Below are 24769 nucleotides of genomic sequence, written 5' to 3'. Positions count from 1 at the left end.
TCTCTCATATTTCTCTGTGTTCTTGTTACTTTTCCTGGCATTCCCCACTTGATTTCACTATTAGTAATTTCATCATCATCTTGTGCCTCCACTCGATGCAACCCCTTATATCCCATCATAATGAGTATCTGTTCACATAATCCCAACACTGTGCTTTGAAAGTGTATTAGCATTTATTCAAAGGTAACAGATTCCATGGTTTACATTTTGTGGTAGCTCTGACACAGATTAGAAGATTTCCTCATGGTTTTTATTTCTGTAACTTCTCATTGAAGCTTTGTTTAAATAATTAACATTTGTACATAATGAAGGGGAGCTGAAGTTGTAAGAGTACAGTTAACTTAAAAGACAATCTGCATTCATGCCTAAGTAGGAATTTGGAGCCATACCTCTCTAGTTCAAGAGGTAACATTGCCCACCAGCTCACATTCCAATAGCAAAATTTGATTAGAGGTTTGTGTCCCAGTGTTGATGGTTAGTTTATTATAATTGAGATTGATTGGCCTGAAAGTCCCTGGCACACTTTTGCCGCAAGTACGAACGAAGCAGAATTGGCTCTAACAGGAAAGAGTAGACAGACTACAGACTTGGCAAATATTCTTTGTTCTTTATTAGAGTCCCAATATCTATTAACCAGAGCCAGGAGCAAAAGACATACAGTTATAATTAAAGAAGAGGGTGCCTCTGAGTACATTCTGAGCCCAGGAATTGGTTTTCAGTACCATAACTGAATTAAGCTCACAACCCTTTCACAGAAAAGTGCATTCCTGGTTAGCGTTCTTCATTTCTGCAGCCTAATTTAGGTGTGAAAAGTCATCTTGTTGCTATTTTTAAACAACTGGGAGTCAGGAATGCTTGCTGATGTATTGCAAATTGTCTAGAGATCTATCAGTAGATTCCAGTCTACACTCTTCCCACCCCTGCTATAAGGGGTGGATTCTTGGGAATCCTTTGTAAGCTGTTCAGAGGCTCTGATGTAGAGGGACATCTTATATTATGCTTCTAAATATCATAAATAAAACTGCATATTTGTGACTGATATGTGTAACTCTTAATGGGTTACCGTCCGTTTGTCTGCCGTTCTCTAGAAGTAGTTGTGGTTGGTTATGCCAACAGTGTCTATTTTATTTTTCCTTCTCTAATTCTCCTTTCTCATTTTGCTTCTGTATTTTCCCTCTCTGTGTTAGTAAGATCAGTCGGTTGGGTGTTTTTGTGGTGGAGGGATCTGAAACACGTGAGCTAAAGTTGCTGGGCAGTGAATCAAGTCATTGTCAGGCAGGTTTTAACCTGAGAGTCGGAACATGGCAGGACAGCAGGGGTTCTTGCATTGCAAACTTGATCTTATTGTATCCTTTTCTCCCTTTCTTTTTGTATTACAGAAGTAGTAGCTGCTTCACATGGGGACTTCTTAGACACTGAGCTGTAGAAAAGAAGATCAAAATTGTAAGTGCTGATTCTAAGGAAGGTACTTGTATCACACCTGTAACGAACTTCGGTAAGATGCTTTGCTTTCTCGGGATAAGAAGTTTGAAATTCAAAACTGGCTACTTCATTACTTCAGCTGTAGGTTTCAGGATAATAAAATAATGTTACCCCCCACTGGTTGTGGAGTGTGTTTGCAACTTAATATGAGGCAGTTGGAGTCTATATTGCTTACACACAAGTGGTTTCCTTAGTTCCAATTAGTTCTAGGTGTGCAAATGTATTCCTGGATGTGGGGCCGCAAGAGGCTTAATTTATAGGCACTGAGGCCATTCTGAGGTTATTGTGGGCTTAATTTTGTTCCCTTGTAGATCAGTTTTAAACTCTGGCAGTAGAAAGAAATGAGCTTGCCTCTGAATATCATTTGCCGGGAATGGGAGAGTGCTGTTGCAGGCATGCCTTGCCTAGGGGCTTCCCTTTGGCATCTGGTGGCTACTGAGACCAGAATGGTGGACAAGATAAGCTCAGCAGAGTTCTTCTTACGTAGTTTCAGTCATGGGATGAGACTGCAAGTTATGACAGGGAAACATTGCACTGTAAAATATTATGTTTAGAACAGAAAATTCTATTTCTAGAAATATTTCAGTTTCACCATATAATTGTATGGTGCCATAGAGTATTTCCTGATTTTAATGTCATCTCTGCAAAAGTCAATGTTTAATCTCGCTTCTTCTTTTCTAGTCTTTCTGCATAATATGAGATAAGGAGAAATTAATGTATCTGGCAGCAGCTGTGTATGTAGCTGCTCTGTGTCACGCCCTGTTGCTCTGTTGCCTTTTTTCTTCTCTGCCTGTTACAGCAGGCCGAAGGGGCTGGAGAAAGCAGAGGGGTGGTGATGCAGGAACACAGCAGCTGCGTACTCTGACATTGCTTCAGTGGGTTTCAGTCTGTGGTGGCAGACATTACTTTGGGTCTGGTCTCTGGCTGTCACCGGTGACTAGAGAGAGAAGTTGGAGAGGTTCACAACCAGGGCATAACAATATCCTTCTCCTGTTTGTTGGTAGCACTTAGGGCATTATTTGAAAATCGGAATCTGTCTGACTATAACTCTCCCTGCCCTGCCCCACCCTTGGGTATTGCATGCTACCCGGTCAAGCTTTTAAAAAAATTGCTCTGGATTGGGATGCTGGAGGAATGCTATAACCAATTCCACCTGTTGATCTCTCTTGCTCAGCCCCTTGGTGGACCCTCAGATGTTGAAGACTTTGGGGATGCATTTCAATCTGCTAGAATTATGATGCTGTGTTTGTTTGGAAACATGGTAATAGCTTGTTGAAATAAGCAGCTACTTTTCTAAAACTGAAGAAGAATGAAGGTCTGTACCAGTGATTTCTGTAGATCACGAGACCAAAAAAGCCCTTGAAGTTTTAGAATGAGAGGGTATTTGTATACTTTTTGTTAACAGCTTTCCACATGTTACTTTGGATTCTCTAACGTAGGCAGCTGTAAGATAGAAGAGACAGTCCTAATTGTTGCCTCTAGCAATTTCCCATATGCATGTGTACTCTGTCTAGTTTAGGACAGCCTGTGTCCCAGTTCTAGCCTTGTTGAAAGTGTGAACTTATCTGCATGATTGTGTTATCTGTCTGTAGCTTCTTTGCTCTCACTTTACAAAGGGATGTAGAATATTTTGCTTTCCTGGGCACCCAACACAAGAACTGAAATCTGTTACTCTTGACTAGGTGTACAAGGATGTTCTTTAACCGCATGAAATAACTTTGAACCAGAAGTATGGCTTGTTGTTTTAGTAGTGGTGACATGGTGTGATTAGTTGTATTCCCGGTAGAGTATATGGACATAAGTGTGTCCTATTGATCTTGCTCCGACTTTATGATTTTTGTCGCAAAAATCTTTGAGTCTGACAAACAGAATGTTGTGCTACTGGTATCGCCTTCCTACAACTTTCTGGGTCATATTCAACCAACTTGTATTCAGAGTAGACCCCTTGAAATTAGTGACCATGGCTGACTTAGGTCCATTAACTTCAATGCATCTACTCGGAATAAAAGTTAATTAAATACAACACAGAAAATTACAAGAAGGTGATGCCAGTAGTACATTGCACTACCTGCTAGAGATTGGCATTGTGTTCCAAAGGTAACAATGGTGAATGTTTCTGCACCTGCCCCTTTAGACCAGACAAATGTGTGGAAGAAATGTCCTGCTATATGACCTGCTTCATATGTCTGATGTTTGCAGAAGATAAATCTCTGTGTGGTAGGCTGAAGCTAATATATGTCAGTCACTGGAAGTGCTCATGAAGGAGAAAGTTGTGGTATTTTCTCTCTATTGTAAACAATTGACATGAGGAGCTCTTTAGGCATTGCAGATGTGCTACCATGTTTGTGCTGCTCTGTGCATTATTTATTGTGCCTAAATGGAACTGCCATATGCCCCAGCTTCTGCTTTACCTCTATAAGTCTATGTCAGCACAGATGCTAGTTGCTTTAAATCCAGTAATCCTAGTATTGGGGTGGGGGCTGGTAGTTTACCCCAGGAAAGGAGACTTTTGCAAAGTATATGTAGGCTATGGGATTGTAGGGCAGTGTGACACTTTCTTTGTGACTTCTTGCTCACAAGAGGAAAGCAAACTTTTCAATAATGGTAGAGAATAGTTGTTGAATAGAAAATATTCCTTTGGGCCAATTCCTATGTTAAACAAAGGTGTGCTTATCATCAATTGTACATGTTTAGAATTTCAGTCAATGCTAACTGCCTGGAGTATGTATCTACATAATATATTTCTAAATGTGTATCTGTGGCTTGTGTGCACTGCATTTTTATATTAACAGGTACAGATTTTTGTGTGTATAAGATTGGTGTGAAGTTGTGTTGCAAGATTCCTAATTTAGCAGGACTTCTGATACAACTATAGTATTCAGTAGACCAATTTCTACTTTCTTAGGTGCTAAATTTATACTTCCTGCTTGGGGTTTCCTGTTTGGGACTCTGGCTTAGCCAGATATTTGTTGGATTACTTTTGACAAGACTTTCTCTCCAGTTCCTCACCTTTTTAAATGAATCTGTAATCTTCCATGCTCCACACTTTCGCATTCTGTCCAGAATACCTGAAGTGAAATGATTCCTGCAGCAGGTATAAGAAGAAAACCATTGCATATAAAAAAATCATGTGCAAATCTATTTTGTATTATGCACATTTGGACAAATGTACACTTGCATTTTATTAAACTTATTTTTTGTACATTTTTCTCCTATGTAGAAAAAATATGTGTGAAGCAGCCCAGAGGAAATTAAGATGGTTGTAATGTAGTTAATAGCTATAAAGTGCCTTGTAAGCTCTAAAATTTTTTTTAAAGCAGAGCATAACCTGGAAACGTGTGAATGCTGTGGAAATTAATCTTGAGAGAGCTTCTCTGAAATGTGGCATGTCTCTCTATCCATAGATTGTAAGCCATGGCGCAAGCTGAGAAGAAAGGCGGATTGCTCCGGAAATCTTCAGCTAGTAAGAAACCCTTGAAAGAGAAGGTTGTGCTAATGTATGATGAGATCTTTACGGTAAGGATTGGACTTTGCTCTCCTCATTGTGGCATTTTGTTCAGCTGCAGTATACATTTTACTATGCTGAAGTAGTCCCATTGGGAAGTGTAACACAGGTTGCCCTAGAGCTGTGCCTTATTGCATTATCTCTGGTTTCGTCTCTTAGTTTAGTATTAGTAGTATCTAGTATTAAGAATGAGAAGGGGAATGCAGTGAATTCTGCCTCTGGGTATGCTTTTACTTTCCTGCTTTGAGGTGAGTATATCTGTACAGCAGGAGATTTCCTCATTTAGAATTACCTCTGCAGGCTCTACCATTGATAAACTGCGGAAGAATATATGGTGTGTCTCAGGGCCCATTTCTGCATGCTGTTTCCTGTTTTCCTGAACCTAGAATGGTTATAATATTGCTATAAGGACATCCATATTTTGTATCCACAGTGGCCATTGTAACAGGAATTGCGTTCTCTTTCAGACAGAAGATCCCAGTAAATGCAGTCCTCGGTTTTGGGAGGAGCTCTTCCTCATGAAGGTAATATACCAAAGATCAAAAACATCCACTGTCTTCTAATAATCTCTTCATGTTTACTCATCTATGTAGCAATTTTCCACCTTTCGCCATGTCCTCAGTGACTCCATGAATTGGCTTTTCCCTCTTCCCTTTGTCTTGACAGGTGAACTTGGAGTACCTGGAAGGGAAGCTGGAGTCTCTAGATGGTGAAGAGCTGATGAAGATAAAAGATAATATTAACTGTTTGTTCCAGCGCTGCATCCGGGCTTTGGGAGAAGAACATCCTATCAGAGTGGTCAATGCATTACAGGTGCTGTACTCTACATTTTGTGTCTTCAGTGGAGCTAAACCCAGGAACAGGCAGCTAATGACAGTTGTATCAGTGTTGATGAAGGAAAGAGTCCAATTCCCATTAAGATTGACTAAGATACATGTCAGTTCAGTGTGCTAGACCAAAAATCCCCTTCGTTAGCATTTATATAATAATAAAATGGTTTTTCTTCTTTGCTACTTTGTTGGCAGTCAGGAGAGTAATTGAGAATGAATCTATGTAAGCATATTTCAAGTTCCAAAACAGGCAAGCATACTAAAAATGCAGCCTGCATGGACATGGAAGAGAGTGAAGACTATGTAATATGAATCCGCTGTGTTATACTAAATCAAAGTAAACATCTTCCCAAAATACAGCTGTAAGGGTCTAGGGCATATAATAATAGGCCTTTGGTGCACTGAAAGCTTTCTCACAGTTCTAGTGTTTTTCTCTTTCCAACACAGACGCTGTGTGCACTGATCCGTGGAGTTCATCAGAAGAACAAATCCACATCTGGCTTTGACATCATCAACATGTTAATGGGTTTTGACAAGGCTGAACTGTGTATGAAGGTGAGGGCTAGCTAGAGTGCAATAAAAGAAAGTGCTGCAGGTGAGGGTTAGGGAGACTGCAATAAGAGGCAATGGTGTGCTTGTGGAAAAGACATGTTAATCCATTGTTAAATATATTGGTTACAGTGTCTCCCATAGTATTAAAGGTCCTGGCCAAGGTATGGACAGTCTCATTTCAAATATAGTTGATATCTGCATGCAACCTCATGCGTTGCTTATATTTCTGCTAGCTTTCTTTGTCCTCTGAATACTGGTAACAGAGAAGAAATAATGGCATATAGTGCTTTTTGCACAAATGATGTGTTGACTTTTAGACACTGTATAAATATCTATAATGAGGCTGTGATTTGCAACTAGAGGGCAAAAATAGAAATCCTTTAAAATGCTTCATAACTAAATGTATCACAGCTGGGTTTTCTTTTGTGTGGGGGGAATTAGCTCCATAAGGAAGCAAGGCTAATTACAGTATAATAGCACCTTGCTTGAGAATTACAGCATAATCAGATTAGTGCAAGGAAACCCCACTCAAGGATCCTTCATGCGAGCACTGGCACTTCACTCTCAGGCTACTCTGTGCAACCATCTGGGCGTACATTTTTATTTCCTTTTGTGAAATCAGCTGAGATTCTGAGGGAACAAAATTGTGTGTCACCATCCACACTGTGTGGTTTGATTTGATGAAGCACAGTTTTAGGCAGAACTGTTGCTTTTATTTGTTGTGGTTATCTGCCTTGGGAAATGTATATTTGGTAATATTTATGTTTTAGATGATGGGACAGAATACCTTTTAAGAATACCTTCTAGAGATGGAAGTAGTTAAACAGATTTATTTATTAAAGACATTTGTACACAAATCCCCCCCAAAAAAACTCTAGGCAGCTAACAACAAAATCAAAACACGATTTAGCAAAATAAAAGTTAAGAATTTTAAAACACCAAAAGAAAAGTTAAGAATTTTAAAACACCAAGACCAGCAGCAGAGTAGAAGTTATTCCAAAGTATCAGATGAAAACAAATACAAGTAAAAGAGCAGTCTACAAACAAATAACATTCTTTAAATGGACAGCTTTTATTAGCTTTTGTAAAGCCATTACAGAGGGGACCAGACATAATAGTATGTATTCAAGGCAGCTTCATTTAGACCAGAGTTGGAGAACCTGTGGTCCTACAGATGTTGGACTGCAACTTCCATCATCTCTTACCTTAGCCATGCTGGCTGAGGCTGATGGGCATTTGAAGTCAACCATATTCAGAGATCCAAAGGTTCCTCATTCCTGACCTAGAATTTTACTGATATAGATCCTTCCCATTAAGGGTCATGATTAAACTCTGTGGGGAAGGGCCATAGCTCAGTGGCAGAGCATCTGCCTTGCATGTAGGTGGTCCTAAATTCGATCCCTGACATATCCAGGTAGGGCTAGGAATGTCCCCTTCTTGAAGTCCTGGAGAGCCATTGCTAGTCAGTGTAGACCAGGGGTAGTCAACCTTTTTATACCTACCACCCACTAATGCATCTTTCTTGATGTTAAAATTTCCTTACCACCCACCAGTGCTCGATGGAAGGACGATTCGGCTTGTGCCGTAGAACCCCCTACCACCCTCCTAGAATCCTGAAATGCCCACTAGTGGGCAGTAGGGACCAGGTTGACAACCCCTGGTGTAGACAAGACTGAGCTATATGCAGTGGCGTAGCGTGGGGGGTGCAGGGGGGGCCGGCCGCACCGGGCGCAACATATGGGGGTTATGGTTAGGGGGCGCAAATCCACGGGTTAGGGGGCGCAAATCCATGGGTTAGGGGGCGCAAATTAACTTGCCTTGCCCCGGGTGCTGACAACCCACGCTACGCCACTGGCTATATGGGCCTGTAGTCTCACTCAGGCTAAAGCAGCGTCCTATGTTCCTAGTACTGTATCGGGTACAGCATCCGTTGGGGGGGCTGTGAGAAGCAATGGATATGCTGTGGTTCATAGTAACTTTCCCCCCTCTAGAATCTGATGGAGAGTCTGGATGCTCTGCTATGTGCAGAAGGCTCTGAAAGTCTCAAGAATTTGTGCCTGAAGCTATTACTCTGTTTGGTGACTGTAAGTAATAGACAATAGAGAGTCAACTATAAAAAGCATGCACTTTCAAAACTTGGAAATTGTTATTTGTGAATTAGCAAGGAATTCTTAATTTCTAAGGCAGAGGAACTTTCAATTCCAGTTGATCAGTATTCCTGTTATAGAGATGGCTGCTGTCTAAATTACAGTATTGGATATAAGTATTGTGTTAGTACATTTAATGTGAAACCTCTTTTCCTGTCACAGGCAGGAATGTACTCTTATGTGTAGACCCTGTTTTAAGATTGTTCAGCGTATGCATCTCATGGAGGGAAGTTTGATGATACCCTTAATTATTTTAGGGAAGATTTACTAATTTACAGAGAGTTTTGTATTTGTTGCTGATGTCTACCTGTGAGGAATTGGTTTCTTTTGTTGCAAGTTTGTATTGTTTTTTTTTTCTTTACAAATGTCTGTCTTGTCTATCCTATCCTACAACTTTTCCCAATAGCTAATAATAAACAAGGAAAATCACCCTGAGGGCAGGGTGAGAGGTAGGCCAACCCATAATTAATGGAAGTATGTGAGCTTCTGTACCTCAAGCAAATCCCTAAAGCTCTGCCAAGTAAAGTGTTAAGTTTCAAGAGTCTCTAGCCTAAGCCATATTTTCTAACACAGATTTTCAGCTTCCCTCTATCCAGAGCTCAATGGTAGGAATGTAGCAAGAAGCATTGTGATGAATCTTCTGGTGTTGAAAATACTGATTTTATTACTAGCAATATTTAGAAAGCACCCATAAGGATAGAAGATAGCCCAGAACAAAATGGTTCAGGGGAAATTATATAAGTGATAAGATAGCATTAATATTGTACTGAGTAAAATCATTAAAGTGGATACCAAAATCAGTAACTTCACTGTAGCCCTAGTACATATGCCTAGAACCCACAAAGAATGGGCTTCATTACACAGAATATAGGAGAGTTTCAGTAATTGAGAGCACTGCTTCTTGAAACAGGAGACAACAAAAATACTGTGGAGTGGTGGGTGCAGTTAAGTAATTTTGCAAGGGTAGTAGTAGATAAGAGCATGTTTTAAGTTTGTTGTCACTTCCAGAAACTTCTTTAAAACAACCACCACCCTTTGATTCTCAATTCAGGTGACAGATAACATCAGTCAAAACACAATTCTGGAGTATGTGATGATTAACAGCATCTTTGAAGCTATCTTACAGGTAAGTTCCTCCCCCCCTAAAAAAACACACAAATCTCTGGGCAGTTAAATTTTCCATTCTTCATAGCTATAAATAGTGCAGTCAAGTTGTGTGGGATCAATTTCAATCTGTTACCTCCGAGGATGTGGACAGGCTGCTTGGACGAGTGAAGCCAACCACCTGTCTCCTGGATCCTTGCCCATCCTGGCTTATAAAAGCTAGCCGGGAAGGACTGGGCGATGCGCTTCGTGGGGTGGTGAATGCTTCCCTCCGTGAGGGAGCCTTCCCAGACCCGCTGAAAGAGGCGGTTATTAAACCGCTTCTTAAAAAACCATCTTTAGATGCGGCCACAATGGCCAATTATCGCCCAGTCTCAAACCTCCCATTCTTGGGCAAGGTGATTGAGCGAGTGGTTGCTGAACAACTCCAGGCACGCCTGGAAGAAGCGGACCATTTGGATCCCTTCCAGTCGGGATTCAGGCCTCATCATGGGACTGAAACTGCCTTGGTCGCACTGGTTGATGATCTCCGGCGGGCTAGGGACAAAGGTGAGAGCTGTTTCCTAGTTCTGCTGGATCTCTCAGCGGCGTTTGATACCATCGACCATGACATCCTTCTGGACCGTCTTCAGGGGCTGGGAGCTGGGGGCACTGTCATACAGTGGTTCCGCTCCTTCCTCCTGGGCCGTGTTCAGAAAGTGGGGGGGGGGGGATGAGTGTTCAGACCCCTGGCCGCTCACTTGTGGGGTGCCTCAGGGTTCTGTCCTCTCCCCCATGCTTTTCAACATCTACATGCAGCCGCTGGGAGGGATCATCAGGAGGTTTGGGCTGGGTGTTCATCAGTATGCAGATGATACCCAGCTCTACCTCTCTTTTAAATCAGAACCAGTGAAGGCGGTAAAGGTCCTGTGTGAGTGTCTGGAAGCGGTTGGAGGATGGATGGCGGCTAACAGATTGAGGTTGAATCCTGACAAGACAGAAGTACTGTTTTTGGGGGACAGGAGGCGGGCAGGTGTGGAGGATTCCCTGGTCCTGAATGGGGTAACTGTGCCCCTGAAGGACCAGGTGCGCAGCCTGGGAGTCATTTTGGACTCACAGCTGTCCATGGAGGCACAGGTCAAATCTGTATCCAGGGCAGCTGTTTACCAGCTCCATCTGGTACGTAGGCTGAGACCCTATCTGCCTGCGGACTGTCTCGCCAGAGTGGTACATGCTCTGGTTATCTCCCGCTTGGACTACTGCAATGCGCTCTACGTGGGGCTACCTTTGAAGGTGACCCGGAAACTACAACTAATACAGAATGCGGCAGCTAGACTGGTGACTGGGAGCGGCCGCCGAGACCATATAACACCGGTCTTGAAAGACCTACATTGGCTCCCAGTACGTTTCCGAGCACAATTCAAAGTGTTGGTGCTGACCTTTAAAGCCCTAAATGGCCTCGGTCCAGTATATCTGAAGGAGCGTCTCCTCTCCCATCGTTCTGCCCGGACACTGAGGTCCAGCTCAGAGGGCCTTCTGGCGGTTCCCTCACTGCGAGAGGCCAAGTTGCAGGGAACCAGCAGAGGGCCTTCTCGGTGGTGGCGCCCGCCCTGTGGAATGCCCTCCCATCGGATGTCAAGGCGATGGACAACTACCTGACATTCAGAAGACATCTGAAGGCCGCCCTGTTCAGGGAAGTTTTTAATATGTGACATTTTAGTGTATTTTTTATCTCTGTTGGAAGCCGCCCAGAGTGGCTGGGGAAACCCAGCCAGATGGGCGGGGTACAAATAATAAATTATTATTATTATTATTATTATTATTATTATTATTATTATTATTATTATTATTATAGTTCCTGTGATGTTGCTTAAATGAAAACTTAAGATGAATGCCAAGTAGCATGTTAATGTCTCTCTTGCTTTAGTCTTTCTGTTTTTGTTTCGGTCAGTGTATACATATTAGAAGATTTCATTCAGATCTTTTATAAATCTGGCACTGTGAACCTAATTCTCTAATAAGCTATGACAAGTAATTTTTTTTAGTGCAGTCAGCTTAAGTCTGTACCCAGCTATTCATTCCCTGTGCTGATTCTCTTCAAGGTAAAATTTTCGTTTGAATTTGCTCTATACAAATGGGGATTGTCAAGGCCTTTTTAAAGTTGTATGGGTTCATTTTGGAAACAGACTTTGGGTCTGTTTGCCTGTTGTTTATCTACATCTTTTTAGTTCAGGTGTCTAGAATCACTTTGTTCTTTGCAGCATAGAACCGTAGTTAATCTAAGTTATTCCTTTTCTTGATTTTAGATCCTCTCCAGTCTCCCCAGTCGCAGGGAACATGGTTATGAAGCTGTTGTCCTGCTTGCCTTATTAGTAAACTACAGAAAATATGAGGTGAGTAATTCATGTGGAAAACGTGTACCTTACCCCTAGGGCACGCATGTCCAAAGTCTGAATGAATTTTATTATTTTGGTCACAGACCAGTTCCAGCCCACATACAATATCAAGGAAGTCATAAAAGACAATAGGAATACATTTGAATTTGCAATTAGGTATAACAGGGACAATACAGATATAGCAACAGTTTAAAAATATATACAGTGGTACCTCGGGTTAAGTACTTAATTCGTTCTGGAGGTCCGTACTTAACCTGAAACTGTTCTTAACCTGAAGCACCACTTTAGCTAATGGGGCCTCCTGCTGCTGCTGCGCCGCCGGAGCACAATTTCTGTTCTCATCCTGAAGCAAAGTTCTTAACCTGAAGCACTATTTCTGGGCTAGCAGAGTCTGTAACCTGAAGCGTATGTAACCCGAGGTACCACTGTAAATTAAAACTTAGTTATTAACATATAACCTAAAATTGTCATTTAAGGCTTGATACCTAAGTTTTATGGCAATTGTACAGAATTTGGCTACCCTTAATGTGATATCGGGATCCTTTTCCTCTGCCAGGGATTTTAGACATTGAAGTTTGGAATCATTCGGAGATTTTTGCATAGCAGGGGTAATAAATACTGAGCGTATATCCCCGTAGAAATGGCACTGTAAGAAGGCATGAGAGACAGTTTCTACCTCCATCAAGCCACAGGGGCCGACTCATTCCGCGTATGGTTTACCCTCGAATCTGTCCTGCAATAAGGCAGATGGCAGCACGTTGAATCTTGCGAGGGTAAATGACTGTCTGTATTTAGGTGTTTGTAATTTTGACAAATAATTTGCTGGGGTAAATCCTCTCCCATTATCTTTTATTGCTGGGTCTCGCTCACGTGGCATTGCACTTCCACATCCCAAATTGTTGGCGGATTATTGCTCTAGCTTTCTCATAACCTACTGCTATCAGGGCCTGTGGGGAAAACCCCAAGCCTCTTAGCTTTTCATGCAGTGTAGCTTTCCATTTGGATTGGTAGGAATCCAGTAGGGTTAAAGGTGCCAACCCAACAGGGAAAAAGATACATTTTAAACAGTAATGGATCTTCAGATTCCATATATGAGTGCCAACAGTGATTTGCCCGACTTCCAGGTGGACAGCTATGTTAGACACACAAGAAGGGATCCCTAGCCAGGCAGTGATACAACTTAGTTTGGAATGATTCTTAAGGGAGCAACAAGGTTTAAGAAGCTGCAGATCTGAGAGCCATATGTCAGTTGTGTTAATATTTTTGCAGCAAAGACCTGGGAGGCTGCCGGAATATATTGGTCCCCTTTTCCATAGAAAAATGTTATAATAGCTTTGGTAGATCTTTGGGCATTTACAATAGTATTTTTAACCTGATAATGCCACGGGCCCTTTTCCTGGAAGGTTAAACCCAGGTATTTAAAAGATGATACCTGTTCAATAGGTCGATTGTCAATTCTCCATTTGTATCTCATTCTTTTTTTAGAGAACACAATAACTTTCGATTTGCTATAGTTAATTGTTAATTGTATGGCATTACAATAAACAGTGGGAGATCTTATAAGTTTTCTTAGGCCTACACAGGAGAAGAAAATTAGAAATGCATCATCCACATATGAGAGAACCGGGAGGGGTGTACCAGCCAATTTAGGGGGGTGGGCATTTTCTTCTCCATGTTTCCTACTAAGGAGTTAATATAGAAGTTGAATAAAGTAGGTGCATGGACACAGCCTTGTTTAACTCCACAGTAGGTTTGGATTTCCTTGGATAAATGGCCCTGTCAGTCACACCTAACCCGGACCTGAGTGTTTTCGTATAAACTGCGGATGAGACACAGTAGATGTCTGTCTATGTTTGAGGTGCTTAGTTTTTCCCAAAGCCTATCTCGTGATATTAAATCCGGCTCAACGGTCAATTTAATCCAGTCCCTGTGGCAGTTTATTTCCTGGGGTAAAATCCCAAAAAAAGCTCAACAATTTTACAACTTTGGTCGGCCCTCACGCATGTTCAGTTCATCAAATCTGGCCCTCTTAGAAAAAAAGTTTGGGCACCCTTGCCGTAGGGGTTTACAAAGTTTGTTTGGCGTTAGTTGTCAATTAAAAAATGGTGGTTGCCAGGACTCTGTCCCTTTTCCAAGGGGAAGATTCCTGTCCTTGAAAGCATCATGCACGACCAGGAACAATTCCACTCTCTTAGGGTGGCAGATTGTTTCTGCAATTGTGCTGCATTTCCACTATGCTCCAAGTGCCTTGAAAGTGCATTGTGAAAAGGAGCCCCATTGGTTTTCTCCAACTTCTTTCTTCCTGGGAAACAGTATAGCTGCAGGACAGTCCCCATCTCTCTCTCATGGGTTTCAAGCTGGAGTGGAGTTCTGGGACTTTTTCTCCTGAGGTGCCTCAGAAATACAACAACGAAATAAGCAGCAGCCTTTCTCTCAACCTTGTAGTAAGAGAGGTAGGTAGGGATTGTTGGCACAGTTGCATTCTAGTTACAAGGTTGGGAGGAAAGCTGGTAGTTGTTGCACTCACCAGGTGAGGATAGTGAGTGGAATTATCAACTCTTGTCCTGGTGCGCTAGAATGTGAGGTAGAGCATGTTGAAAAATTGTGTCCTGCTTACATCCAGATGAAAAGTTTTGTACTGTATCCATTTTAGTAGTATCTCTGTGTTTCCAGTGTACTTTGTGTATGTGTTTAGAAATAATCCTACAGTTCTTTGCTTATAAGTACAAGGAAAGCTGTTCTATAAAGTACATATTTTTAGTATGGGAACAACTGTGGTGTTTGCAAGTTAAAGTTTGCAAGTCTTAAAAAAGTGGGAGTTTCTAGTTTAGGTTTCCAGACCCCATAATGTGTATGATTTGGCAGCTAACTGGGTATCCTGTTAGACTATTAACACCCTTGATAGAATTGATGGCCATGTGATTAGTGGATGACCTGGTATGTTACGTAGCACACAGTTCCTTGAGGGGATAGTGTGCATGCGTTTCTGATGCTTTCCAATTACTTGTTATTTTCTCCAGTTTGCATGAGGCACAGTATTTTTATTATGGCTTCTATCATTTTGCCTAGTCTGCAGGATTTGATCTCACAGTTAGCTAATAGATGCTGAAATCCATAATTTCTGGATGTGGAAACAAGATGTATCAGGTGGTTTCATATTTCTGTAGTCCCTTTGGGATGTTAGTGCATACTTCAGTCAGAAACACAGAAACAATGCTAATAGCATTTCCAAATCTAAAAGCAAACTTAGGTCAGTGGAAATATCCTCAGAGAAAGAAAAGGTTATTGTTTTGCTGCTATTAGATGAGGGTCAACTGGAGTAGTCTGTTTCAGATAAAGTCATTTGGAAGTCCCTCCTGGGGAAAATAGGCTTGCATAAGGCTTAATTTTTCTCCTAGGGGTTGTCTTGGCTTTGTATTACAGCTGAGAGAATTTATATGTATGTGGTGCTGTATAAAGCAGTTAGTATGATTTGATAAAATAGTAGATTATTCCTGGTCAGTCTGGAGAGACATTAGAATTGCATGTATTTGTGTCATGCCTCCAACATTGCAAATCTTCTGTTGGAGGGTGTGGGGGATTTTCCTGTTTTTTATGTAAGCTGTGAGAATCTTTTCATTTCAACCACACTGTTGCTGGTCATACTCTTTTTCCCCCCAGAGCCTCGTGGGCTGCTAAATTGTTCCATTAAGTTAAGGAAATCTAATTGCATTGAGAGCGTATTTGTTGCTTATGACTTTAATGCTTGTCTATTAAAAAAAACAACCCCTCTAGTGTTGCTTACAAAAACATGGTTTTAAATGTGCTTCAAGATTAGCAGAATATTTGCTGATGTCTTTATTTCTTATCCAGGTTCACCTTTTTTTTTTATTGCAAAATCATTACTCTGATTTATAGACAGTGCTCCTTCCAGCATAGAATTTCAGTCCATTGCCCTGATTACTACCTCCAATGGCTTTCTTATTCCCAGGTGACTCCATGAACTGCAGCAATTTAGCAGTGGGTAGGGCTTTCCTAAATCTATAGATTCATTTCCTCTCTAGTTTAGAGCCCTTTGATATCCAGTTGCCAACACCTAAGCATAAAGCTTTCTGGAAGCATAAAAACAAGTAATTTCATAATCTTAAACTGAGAGGTGGGTACTGCTGTCTGTTGAATCCTAAGGCAGAACATGTAAATCTCTATAAATACGTGTATGTTTAAAGTGAAAAACAATATAATAGAATGAAACAAACACTTATCTATAATCCGGATATGGCATGTTAAGGCTAGGCATGAATCAAATTATCCTCCTTTTGCGATCTCTGACACAGAGGTGGAGAACAGGATCTGATTGGGCAGGTGGGGGTTGAGATTGTTTTCTCCCCCACCCTCATGGGCCACGTTTGACAGGTGGCTGGAGCCACCCATCGGCCAATCACTTTCCCCTCAGGAATCTTATGACTTTAATGTCCCTTTCAAAGGGCAATCTTGCTCAGTACTTTGCATAGGGGTTTGCAGGCACTGTGGGTCAACTGATTGGTGGTGTTTGCAAACCTCCTTTTGGAACTAGATTTTTCCCTGTCCGAAATTAAGAAAATCCTTAAGTGGACATTTGTAAAGAAACCAGAGGCTTTTCTCTTGGGCATGGTAGGCCAAATGGTTCCAAAGAAAGATAGAACATTCTTTATGTACGCAACAACAGCAGCAAGAATTCTTTTGGCGAAGTATTGGAAGACTAAAGAATTACCTACTCTGGAAGAATGGCAGACCAAGGTGACTGAATTTATGGGACTGGCAGAGATGACCGGCAGAATCCGTGACCAGAGGAGAGAGACAGTGGAAGAAGACTGGAAAAAATTCAAAATCTATCTTAAAAATTGTTGTAAAATTTCGGAATGTTAAGATGTCAAGGGATTGGATATAAAGAATTACAGCTGTAAAAATTGAAATTTAAAAAAAAGCTTTAAAGAGAATTAAATATAAAAAGGGATGAAGGATTGCTAAAAAATTTTAAAATAAGGATGCAGTGAAGGGGAGGTTTGGGGAAGTCGTGTTATGTTTGTCTGTTTTTTGTTTATGTTGTAAAATTAATAAAAATTATTTTTTTTAAAAAAATAAATAGATTTTTCCCTGTCCCATGCCTGACGCCATATACGGCAGGTATAGGGCAGGTGGCTGTGGCTTGGTCTGCAGGCAGGAGGTTACCCACGCCTGCTGTAACAAAGTCTGTTCAGCTTGTTTTGTGGAAGGTCTCATTTCAAACCCCACCCAGACTGTGGTTTGCAGCGCTAACCATAATGCAGAACCCAGGACATGATTTGAACTTTAAAAATTATACAGGCAAGCTGCTTCTGTACAGCCAGTCCTCCAGTCCTTGACTGCAGTGGCTTCTGAAGGTGGAACCATGGCCATAACTAGTTCAAAACCCATAGTTTGACAATTTTAACACCTCATGGTACCATACTTAAGCTTTCTAGTGTGATATCAGAATTGGTTTAAGGCATAGTAATCAGAATGGCAGTCAATTTTAGATCATGATTTCTTTCAGAATCTCATAAATCGTGATATTCTAGTGAGGGAAATGTTGAAGATGTGTGCATATAGGCAGTTAGGTTTTAGAAAATTAAGTATCCCACAATTGTATACATGTCTGTATGTATGCATGACTCCCATATAAGCTGGTGTAGGCTTTGCAGCCTTAGCCTGGTTTCATGTTGTGCTCCCCACTCCTGCCTACAAGCAATAAGAATAATCCAGATTTGGCAGGGTGTGTATTGGGGAAAGGAGGGAATGGAACCTCCTTACTATGGTTTGGTAACCAGAACAAAGCACGTTTGTTAAACTGATACAGTTTTAATATGAAGTAAAACTAATTGCTTTTTTGTTTAACCTTATTTGTGACAGTTTGGTTACTTTTATTGTTTGGAATCTTATTATAATTACTACTATTATAATATATTTATTTATACCTTGCCTTTTTCATTGTTGGGACTCAAGGCAGCTTACAGATAAAAAGTAGGAACTGCTAAAAAAGAAGAATAAATCATTAAAATACTCATTAAAATATAATTAGACCTTGATAGAATTAAAACTGCCTACATCTATGAAATCTGTTTAAAATTTTTATGATAACAATATGTACACTGCATGTAACTGAGTAAAGCTTTAACATTACAGTGGTACCTCAAGTTACCAATGACTCAGGTTACAAACGCTTCAGGTTACAAACTCCACTAACCTGGAAGAGTTACCTTGAGTTGAGAACTTTGCCCCAGGATGAGAACGGAAATGGTGTGCCGGCAGCGCAGTGGCAGCAAGAGGCCCCATTAGCAAAAGCATGCCTCTAGTTAAGAACAGTTTCAGGTTAAGAACAGACCTCTGGAACGAATTAAGTTCATAACTAGAGGTACCACTGTATTTAAGCTCATGTCCTTTTAAAAAAATAACCCATGTTGCCAGTTTTAAAATGTTAATATGCTAGCTCAGAAAAATGCTGAGTCGATTTAAGATGGCTAAATAATAGCCATAGTGATATCTTTTAATCACTGCAGTTACTGCAATGCAAGCACCACCAGGTGGCGTGATGCTTCTGGTGAGAACTGGGGGTGAGAGGCTGAGCCCCTGTTCTGGGTAACTCTGTAGCTGCACAAAATGCAATGTGCTTGAAGTTCCACTTCTAGTCCTAAAAATCCATGACCATCACAAAAAACACAGTGGTGACCGGACCCAAAGTTGGTTAGCTTGGGCAAGGTAGTAGCCATCTGTCCCTTCATACCATATCCTGTGGAGATCACTTCAGAAACCTTGCAGTGCCTTTTCTCTTTTAGAGGAATTTCTAAAGTCAGGAATGGGATGATTGTGTGCTGAGAACTGTACAAGAGCCTAACTAACATTCATAGCTGTGGAATTGAAGGACAACCAAGATTCACCAGAGAACTGGGTAAAGTCGTTCCAAAAGAATAACTGTGTTTTGCAATAAGTAAAGGAAGATGCAGAACAAGGTGTGACTGTTCTTGTAGAAAGCTTAGGCCTTGGGGGTATTAGAGACCTCACTGATACAATCTCCTTGCTGTGGCAGGCCCTTGCACCCAAAGTGGTAATGGGAAATTATGGTGCAGGACCAAATAGCCCTTTTAGGTGAAACAAAGCTCTGTTTATCTTAGTGTCTTCAAAGCTATCTCCTCATCTAATCAAGGTAACTATGTAGAAAGGTCAAAGGCCTTCAGTACATTGAACAGTCGTAAAGATTGTGTAAAAGAAAAGATCTGAAAGTGCAGAGGCCTGGGGGCAAAGCTATTCTGTTTATTAATTCTGCCCTGGGAGATGAAAAGGTTGTTTTTTTAAAATGATTATACACCAAATAAATGAACAGGTTCAGCTGCATATTGTTAATCTCTTGCTGCAGATAGCAGTGCCATGTTTGGAATATACATTCAGGAAGCACACTTTCCACAGATTAGGGGTTGTTTTTTTTGTTCTCCCCTTCCTTTCCTAAGTTTAAATTTGTGAGGAATGTTCTCATCTCTCCCTCCATTTTAAGTGTTCTTGTGATGCAGAGCTGGGGGCATTATGCTCTGCTGGGGTTTATGTTACAAGATACCAGTCCATATTAGCCTTTTCTTCTTCTTTTAAAAATACTTTTCTACCTTTCCTCATGGATTACACATGACTCATGTGGGACTGAGTTGGAGTTAGGCAAGAGTTAAGTTTTTCCAAACTGCAAAGTATTGCAACCAAGAATTCCATGGCCTCCCCAGGAAAAGAGGAGGAAGAGAATCAACAGAGAAAATAAAACGCACATAGCCGGGAAGGCAGGTGCACTCCCTCTTCACCCCTGTGCACTTACATTCTTGATCTATTAGAGCCGAAACCCTACTGACTCTGATAAATAACAAAGAAATCCTCTTGAGTATGTGCAGTTTCTCATTTTAAATGTACTTAACTCATGACACCATCATGACTACAGGAATAGCATTGTGTTTCCTTCTGCTGCCCTGGTCCTAAGCGCTTTTACTTGTGAGAAAACATCATTTATATTTTTAAAGTAAAAGTGCAGTCATACCTCGGGTTACAGATGCTTCAGGTTGCGTGTTTTCGGGTTGTGCACTGCGCCGAACCCGGAAGTACAGGAATGGGTTACTTCCGGGTTTCGGCAGTTGTGCATGCACAGAAGCGTTGAATTGCGACCCACGCGTGCGCAGACACGGCGCTGCAGGTTGCAATTGCTGCGGGTTGCAAATGTGCCTCCCGCACAGATCACGTTTGCAACCCGAGCGTCCACTGTACTAAACTGAACATCTGTAATGTTGTGCATAGATTGTAAACTGTGTGTCTGGTTCAGTGGTGGTGTGATCCTGACATTACTAGGGTGGTTCTGAGTTGCTGTTATGCATGACTGAAGAAAAGGCACTTGAAATGTGCCAAGGCACTCATATCTAAGGGGAGGGTCTTCACTTCAAGGATGCCAATAATAACTATTTTTTAATCGTTTCACAAAATACCCAGTGTCTTGACTTCTGTCCTTTGAACTGCTCCTGAGTGAAGAAAGCCTTTGGTTCATACACAAGGATTTCAGAAAAGTCTGAAAGATGTCAGTTATTTGGGGACTTAGATGTTGCTGTTCCTCCAGTCAATGACTGTCAGAGTGGCTTACAATAGATTTAACATATTTAAATTTGTGTGTGCATATGTGTAAAGAAAATTCCATTTTTTTATTCCTGCTGTGTTGTAACAGCTGTCAGAACACACAGATATGAAGTAGGTAAAGCTTTTCCTATACACACTTAGTAGGAGCAAGTGTCATTGAATTCATTGAGACTTTATTTTGAGTAGATATGTACAGGGTGTACTGTAAGACGTCTAGCTTGACTCTTAGTCTGCTAACTTTTGGTTATCCCTGTCCTTGTATCTGATAAAGTAGGTATATGCCTTCAAAAGCTCATAGCACACTGAATTTATCTGTCCTTAAGATGACAGATGCTTCTCTGTATTTTGCATTACCATCCTGTAATGGCAATTTTTCTTGAATTGTTGCTTTTCCCTTCCCAGTATTTGGCTCCGTTTAGGCACTGATAATAATCACTGAACTAAACTAAAGCTGTGAGCATAAGGTTGTTGTTAATGGGATTGCAATTCCTTTGGTCCCAGATGTTTCAGTCTGCGCTGGTCTATCTCTCATATATGAACCAGTCTGTGCTAGACACTCTCTATAATGAGTGTTGCATGGTGGGTATGTATGTATGAGACATGGGTACCTCTTTATTTAGAACGCTGTTCAACCAGGAGCATAGAAAACTGCTATACTGATGGACACTGGCACTAGATGGATGCAGTATTGAATATATTGGCTTGTTTACTGTTTCCCTAACCGTTGAAATAATGAAGGCTAATGTGTAAAACGTGACCATGACTCTCAGTATCTTGGAGGGGCTCTCATTTGTATGTGAGGCTACTGCACTGAAAGGAGGAGTGGACCTAGAGTCTCGTGGTTTAAATTGACAGGCACGTGTGTCCCCTGGCATCATAAGACGGGCAAGACCTTTTCATGAAGCTGTGTTGGCTTTGCTGAGTCACTAAGCTAACCCATGATAACCCATGACTTTCCTTCTTCCCACTACAGTCTGTGAATCCTTATATAGTGAAGCTGTCCATCATAGATGATGAGGCCACCCTCAATGTGAGTATGATGGATTAAGTGCTGTGAGTATTGCACATTATCCAGAGGACTAGGAATACAACAAGGAGCTGAACTGAATTAATTTTTTTAAAATCCCAAGACATTTTCAGAAGCTCTGATTTCCATGATCATGACTGAAGTATTCCACAGTGTATGAGAGAGGAATAAATCTATGATATAAGTAATGCAATAAAATATTTAATGAAGAAACAAAAAAATATTTGAATGAGAAATTAATGGGATCTGTAGCAATGTGAAGCCTCCACATGTTTTTCCTGCCAAAGGGTATAGTCCTAATTTGGGGACATAGCTTTTGCCTCCACCTATAGAACTGGTAATACAGAATTTTAGTTCCATTATTTTCATATCTTGCCTTTCTTCCAGAGTACCCAAGGCAGCATACATAGCTCTCTTCCCACCATAATTTTATACCTTCGGCAACCTGTAAAATAAATTAAGCCCGGGGGGAGGGGAGTGCTGTTGCCCCCCAGTGAGCTTCAAGGTTGCATAGTGATTTGAACCTGGGCCTTCCAGTCCTAATCTGATATTCTTACCACTGCAAAAGACTAGCTTACTTGAAATGAGTCTTACATCGAGAGGGACATGCAGTATGACCTTGTCAGATAATGACAGAAGCCTGATCCCTGTAGCTTATATGGATCTAGTGCTATAAATTATTGGGGGTAATTTGGAGAATAAGCTTTTGGGGGGCAAAGGGCTCTGTCTCTGTTCTGCACTTGCTGTGTGGCTGTAACTGTAGGGAGTAGAACTCAACATCTTGCTTTGTTTTTACAGGGAATGGGTCTTGTAGTTGCTCAGGCTTTATCAGAATACAACCGGTAAGTCAAGTTAAGGCATATCTTTTTTTTACAGCAGCAAAAGCAGTTAACATCCCCTTCTGAGAAAACTTGCTGATGTGCCTGTCAGCTGCTTGCTTCGGCTGCCTGAAAATGTCTAGATCTTTGAGAAGTTGTATTCCTGCTGTCATTCCAATCAGTAAATCTGTTTTTGGCCTTGCGTAGTAGAGGTTTGGTTTCACAGGGGAACTGCCAGGATTGCATTTACTTTCTTCTTCCTTTAATTGCCATTGGCTGTACCTTTTTGTGAACTGTCTGTAACATCTTCTGCTCCACCACTGATAGAAGGCTAAGTGAATTGCTGTGTATTGCTTCTGACAGAAAATCTATTTTGGTTATAGGACTTTTGAAATAAACAAATATCTAACCTTATAGAAATGATTAGAGTGGATCAACTTTGTTATTCACCTCATCTAATGTCCACATATGAGCTCTGATGTGGGATCAGTTACTTAGAATAATAGAATTGTAGAGTTGGAAGGCACCCTTTGAAAATAGGAAGTGGGCGAAAGCTGACTATTCCTCTTTTCTTTAAATACTGTTAAGAATTTGAGTCAAATCTTTTTTGCACACCTAGGTTGGCAGCATCATGGCTTGATCTATCTGTTGCTGCCCTTTTTTTTAGGCAGTATAAAGACAAGGAAGAAGAACACCAGAGTGGCTTTTTCTCAGCGTTGACTAACATGGTAAGGGGTGTGTGTGTGTGTGTGTGTGTGTGTGTGTGTGTGTGTGTGTGTGTGTGTTTTGCTGGTCAGTGTTTGCTGTGCCAGGGGCCCAGTCCAATGCTTGTAAAAGAAAATGAAAATGATTTTCTTATATATGCTACATTAGGCTATGACTCTGGCTCCCCTGAAAATATATAGTGCCCATTTTACTTTAAGAATTGTGTGCCTGCTCAGCTTGAGGGAAAATTTCTATAGATCCTAATGCTGTGCAATATTGCTTATTTCCACAGGTGGGCAGCATGTTCATAGCTGATGCAGATGAGAAAATCTCCGTTCAGTAAGTGCACCCAGCAGATAGCAATTTGCTGTTTTGATTGAGGAGTATAAAATGCTATCCATTGCTGACATTTAACTTAAAAATATAAAGCAAGAGAAATTTAACTCTAGCTCAGCAGCCAGTACTAGAGATGGCAGCAGGCAGTCTGGTACATGAGTGAATTAGCAGAAGCTTTAGTCAGATGGTTAGGGTATAGCATTTCTATTCTTACGCACTGAAACTGGAATGGAAATGGGGGCAAATAGGAAGGAGGAGTTACCATACATGGCATTTGGATATCCATGTATTTGGCACTGATGACCACATCAGAAATTTTGCCACAGTCAAGCAAACAAAAACATTGTTGATGCCTGCAACCTTCTGGGGCCATAGCTACCCTATGTGCTTCAAGTTGACCAGTTGGTTGTAGATGCTATGATCTTTCCTTTGTCCTTAATATTCCTTCCTTCTTATTTGGGGCTGGGGATAACTAGAGCAGGGTGCTATATGTGAAGTGCAATAAATAAATGTTAAGTGCTGCAATAAATTGGGGTGGACGACTACATTTGTATAAAGTAAAAGTTACCTTCTATCAATGCATATGGGGTATGTGTAGATTTTTGCTAGGTGTCTAGTGGGTTTGGAAGTCGGGGGGGGGCGTGGAATACCCTGCAGGGACCCAGCTTTTTTTTCTTTTAAAAATAATTTTCATTAAAGATTTCTTAGATTACAAAAATACATTTTTTCAAGTTGTGTTTTCTACAGATCAGTTACATTTGTTGTGATACATTAGTGTTGCATGCAGTATTAGACTGGGAAGAAAAGAGGGGGAGGGGGGAATGGTTTGTGGGGTGGGGTGGGGTGGCGATGCTTCTATTATTCTACTTAGTGTATGTGTGCGGTTTTGTGTCAGCGTCACTTGTGTGGATTCTCTTTCTATTCGCTTGTTATGCTTCCTTGGTGGTAAGAGAGGTTGGTTGTCTTTGGCTGGCTGTAGTGAGATTTGTTTATGTGTGTGAGGGGGTGGGTATTTGAGGGACCCAGCTTTATAATATAAATATGTCTTTGTTTATCATTCTGGGTATCCAAAGTTGCTGGGTAGTAAGGGTGGGGGAAGTGACCCATTATTTTACACTCATTTACTGCAGCACATCTTTTTCTCTTACATTCTTTTTGTAGAACCAATGAGGCTATCCTTTTGGCTCTTTATGAAGCTGTTCACTTGAACCGAAACTTCATCACTGTGTTGGCACAGGTGGGATGAAATTCCTTTTTCTG

The 24769-nt window shown here is 41.1% G+C and overlaps 1 protein-coding gene and 1 long non-coding RNA gene across 5 annotated transcripts in view; one reads left to right on the top strand and one right to left on the bottom strand.

Moving 5' to 3' along the window:
* Positions 1-24769, top strand: part of ARMH3 (armadillo like helical domain containing 3) — a 126763-nt gene that overhangs the window by 2595 nt on the left and 99399 nt on the right. For 2 of the 4 annotated variants that reach the window (XM_081863976.1, XM_081863974.1), the window contains exons 2-13: positions 4887-4998; positions 5455-5511; positions 5654-5800; positions 6265-6372; positions 8361-8453; positions 9568-9642; positions 11906-11992; positions 21597-21653; positions 22449-22492; positions 23136-23196; positions 23466-23512; positions 24671-24746. In XM_081863976.1, coding sequence (XP_081720102.1) covers positions 4897-4998; positions 5455-5511; positions 5654-5800; positions 6265-6372; positions 8361-8453; positions 9568-9642; positions 11906-11992; positions 21597-21653; positions 22449-22492; positions 23136-23196; positions 23466-23512; positions 24671-24746 — 954 coding nt within the window. In that variant the 5' untranslated portion in view covers positions 4887-4896. Of the gene's footprint in view, positions 1-1376; positions 1496-4886; positions 4999-5454; positions 5512-5653; positions 5801-6264; positions 6373-8360; positions 8454-9567; positions 9643-11905; positions 11993-21596; positions 21654-22448; positions 22493-23135; positions 23197-23465; positions 23513-24670; positions 24747-24769 lie in introns of those variants that run through there. The other 2 variants (XM_081863973.1, XM_081863975.1) reach the window with 2 other exon arrangements.
* On the bottom strand, positions 588-24769 carry LOC309342991. The gene is made up of 3 exons (XR_014157054.1): positions 24658-24769; positions 4492-4567; positions 588-1420 (listed from the first exon to the last, which is right to left on the bottom strand). It is a non-coding gene; the product is annotated as an uncharacterized lncRNA (long non-coding RNA).

The sequence above is a fragment of the Podarcis erhardii genome (assembly GCF_964252035.2).
Source record: "Podarcis erhardii genome assembly, chromosome: 5".
NCBI lineage: Eukaryota > Metazoa > Chordata > Lepidosauria > Squamata > Lacertidae > Podarcis > Podarcis erhardii.
The sequence above is the reverse complement of the archived record's forward strand: the minus strand, read 5'-3'. Positions and strand labels throughout refer to the sequence as shown.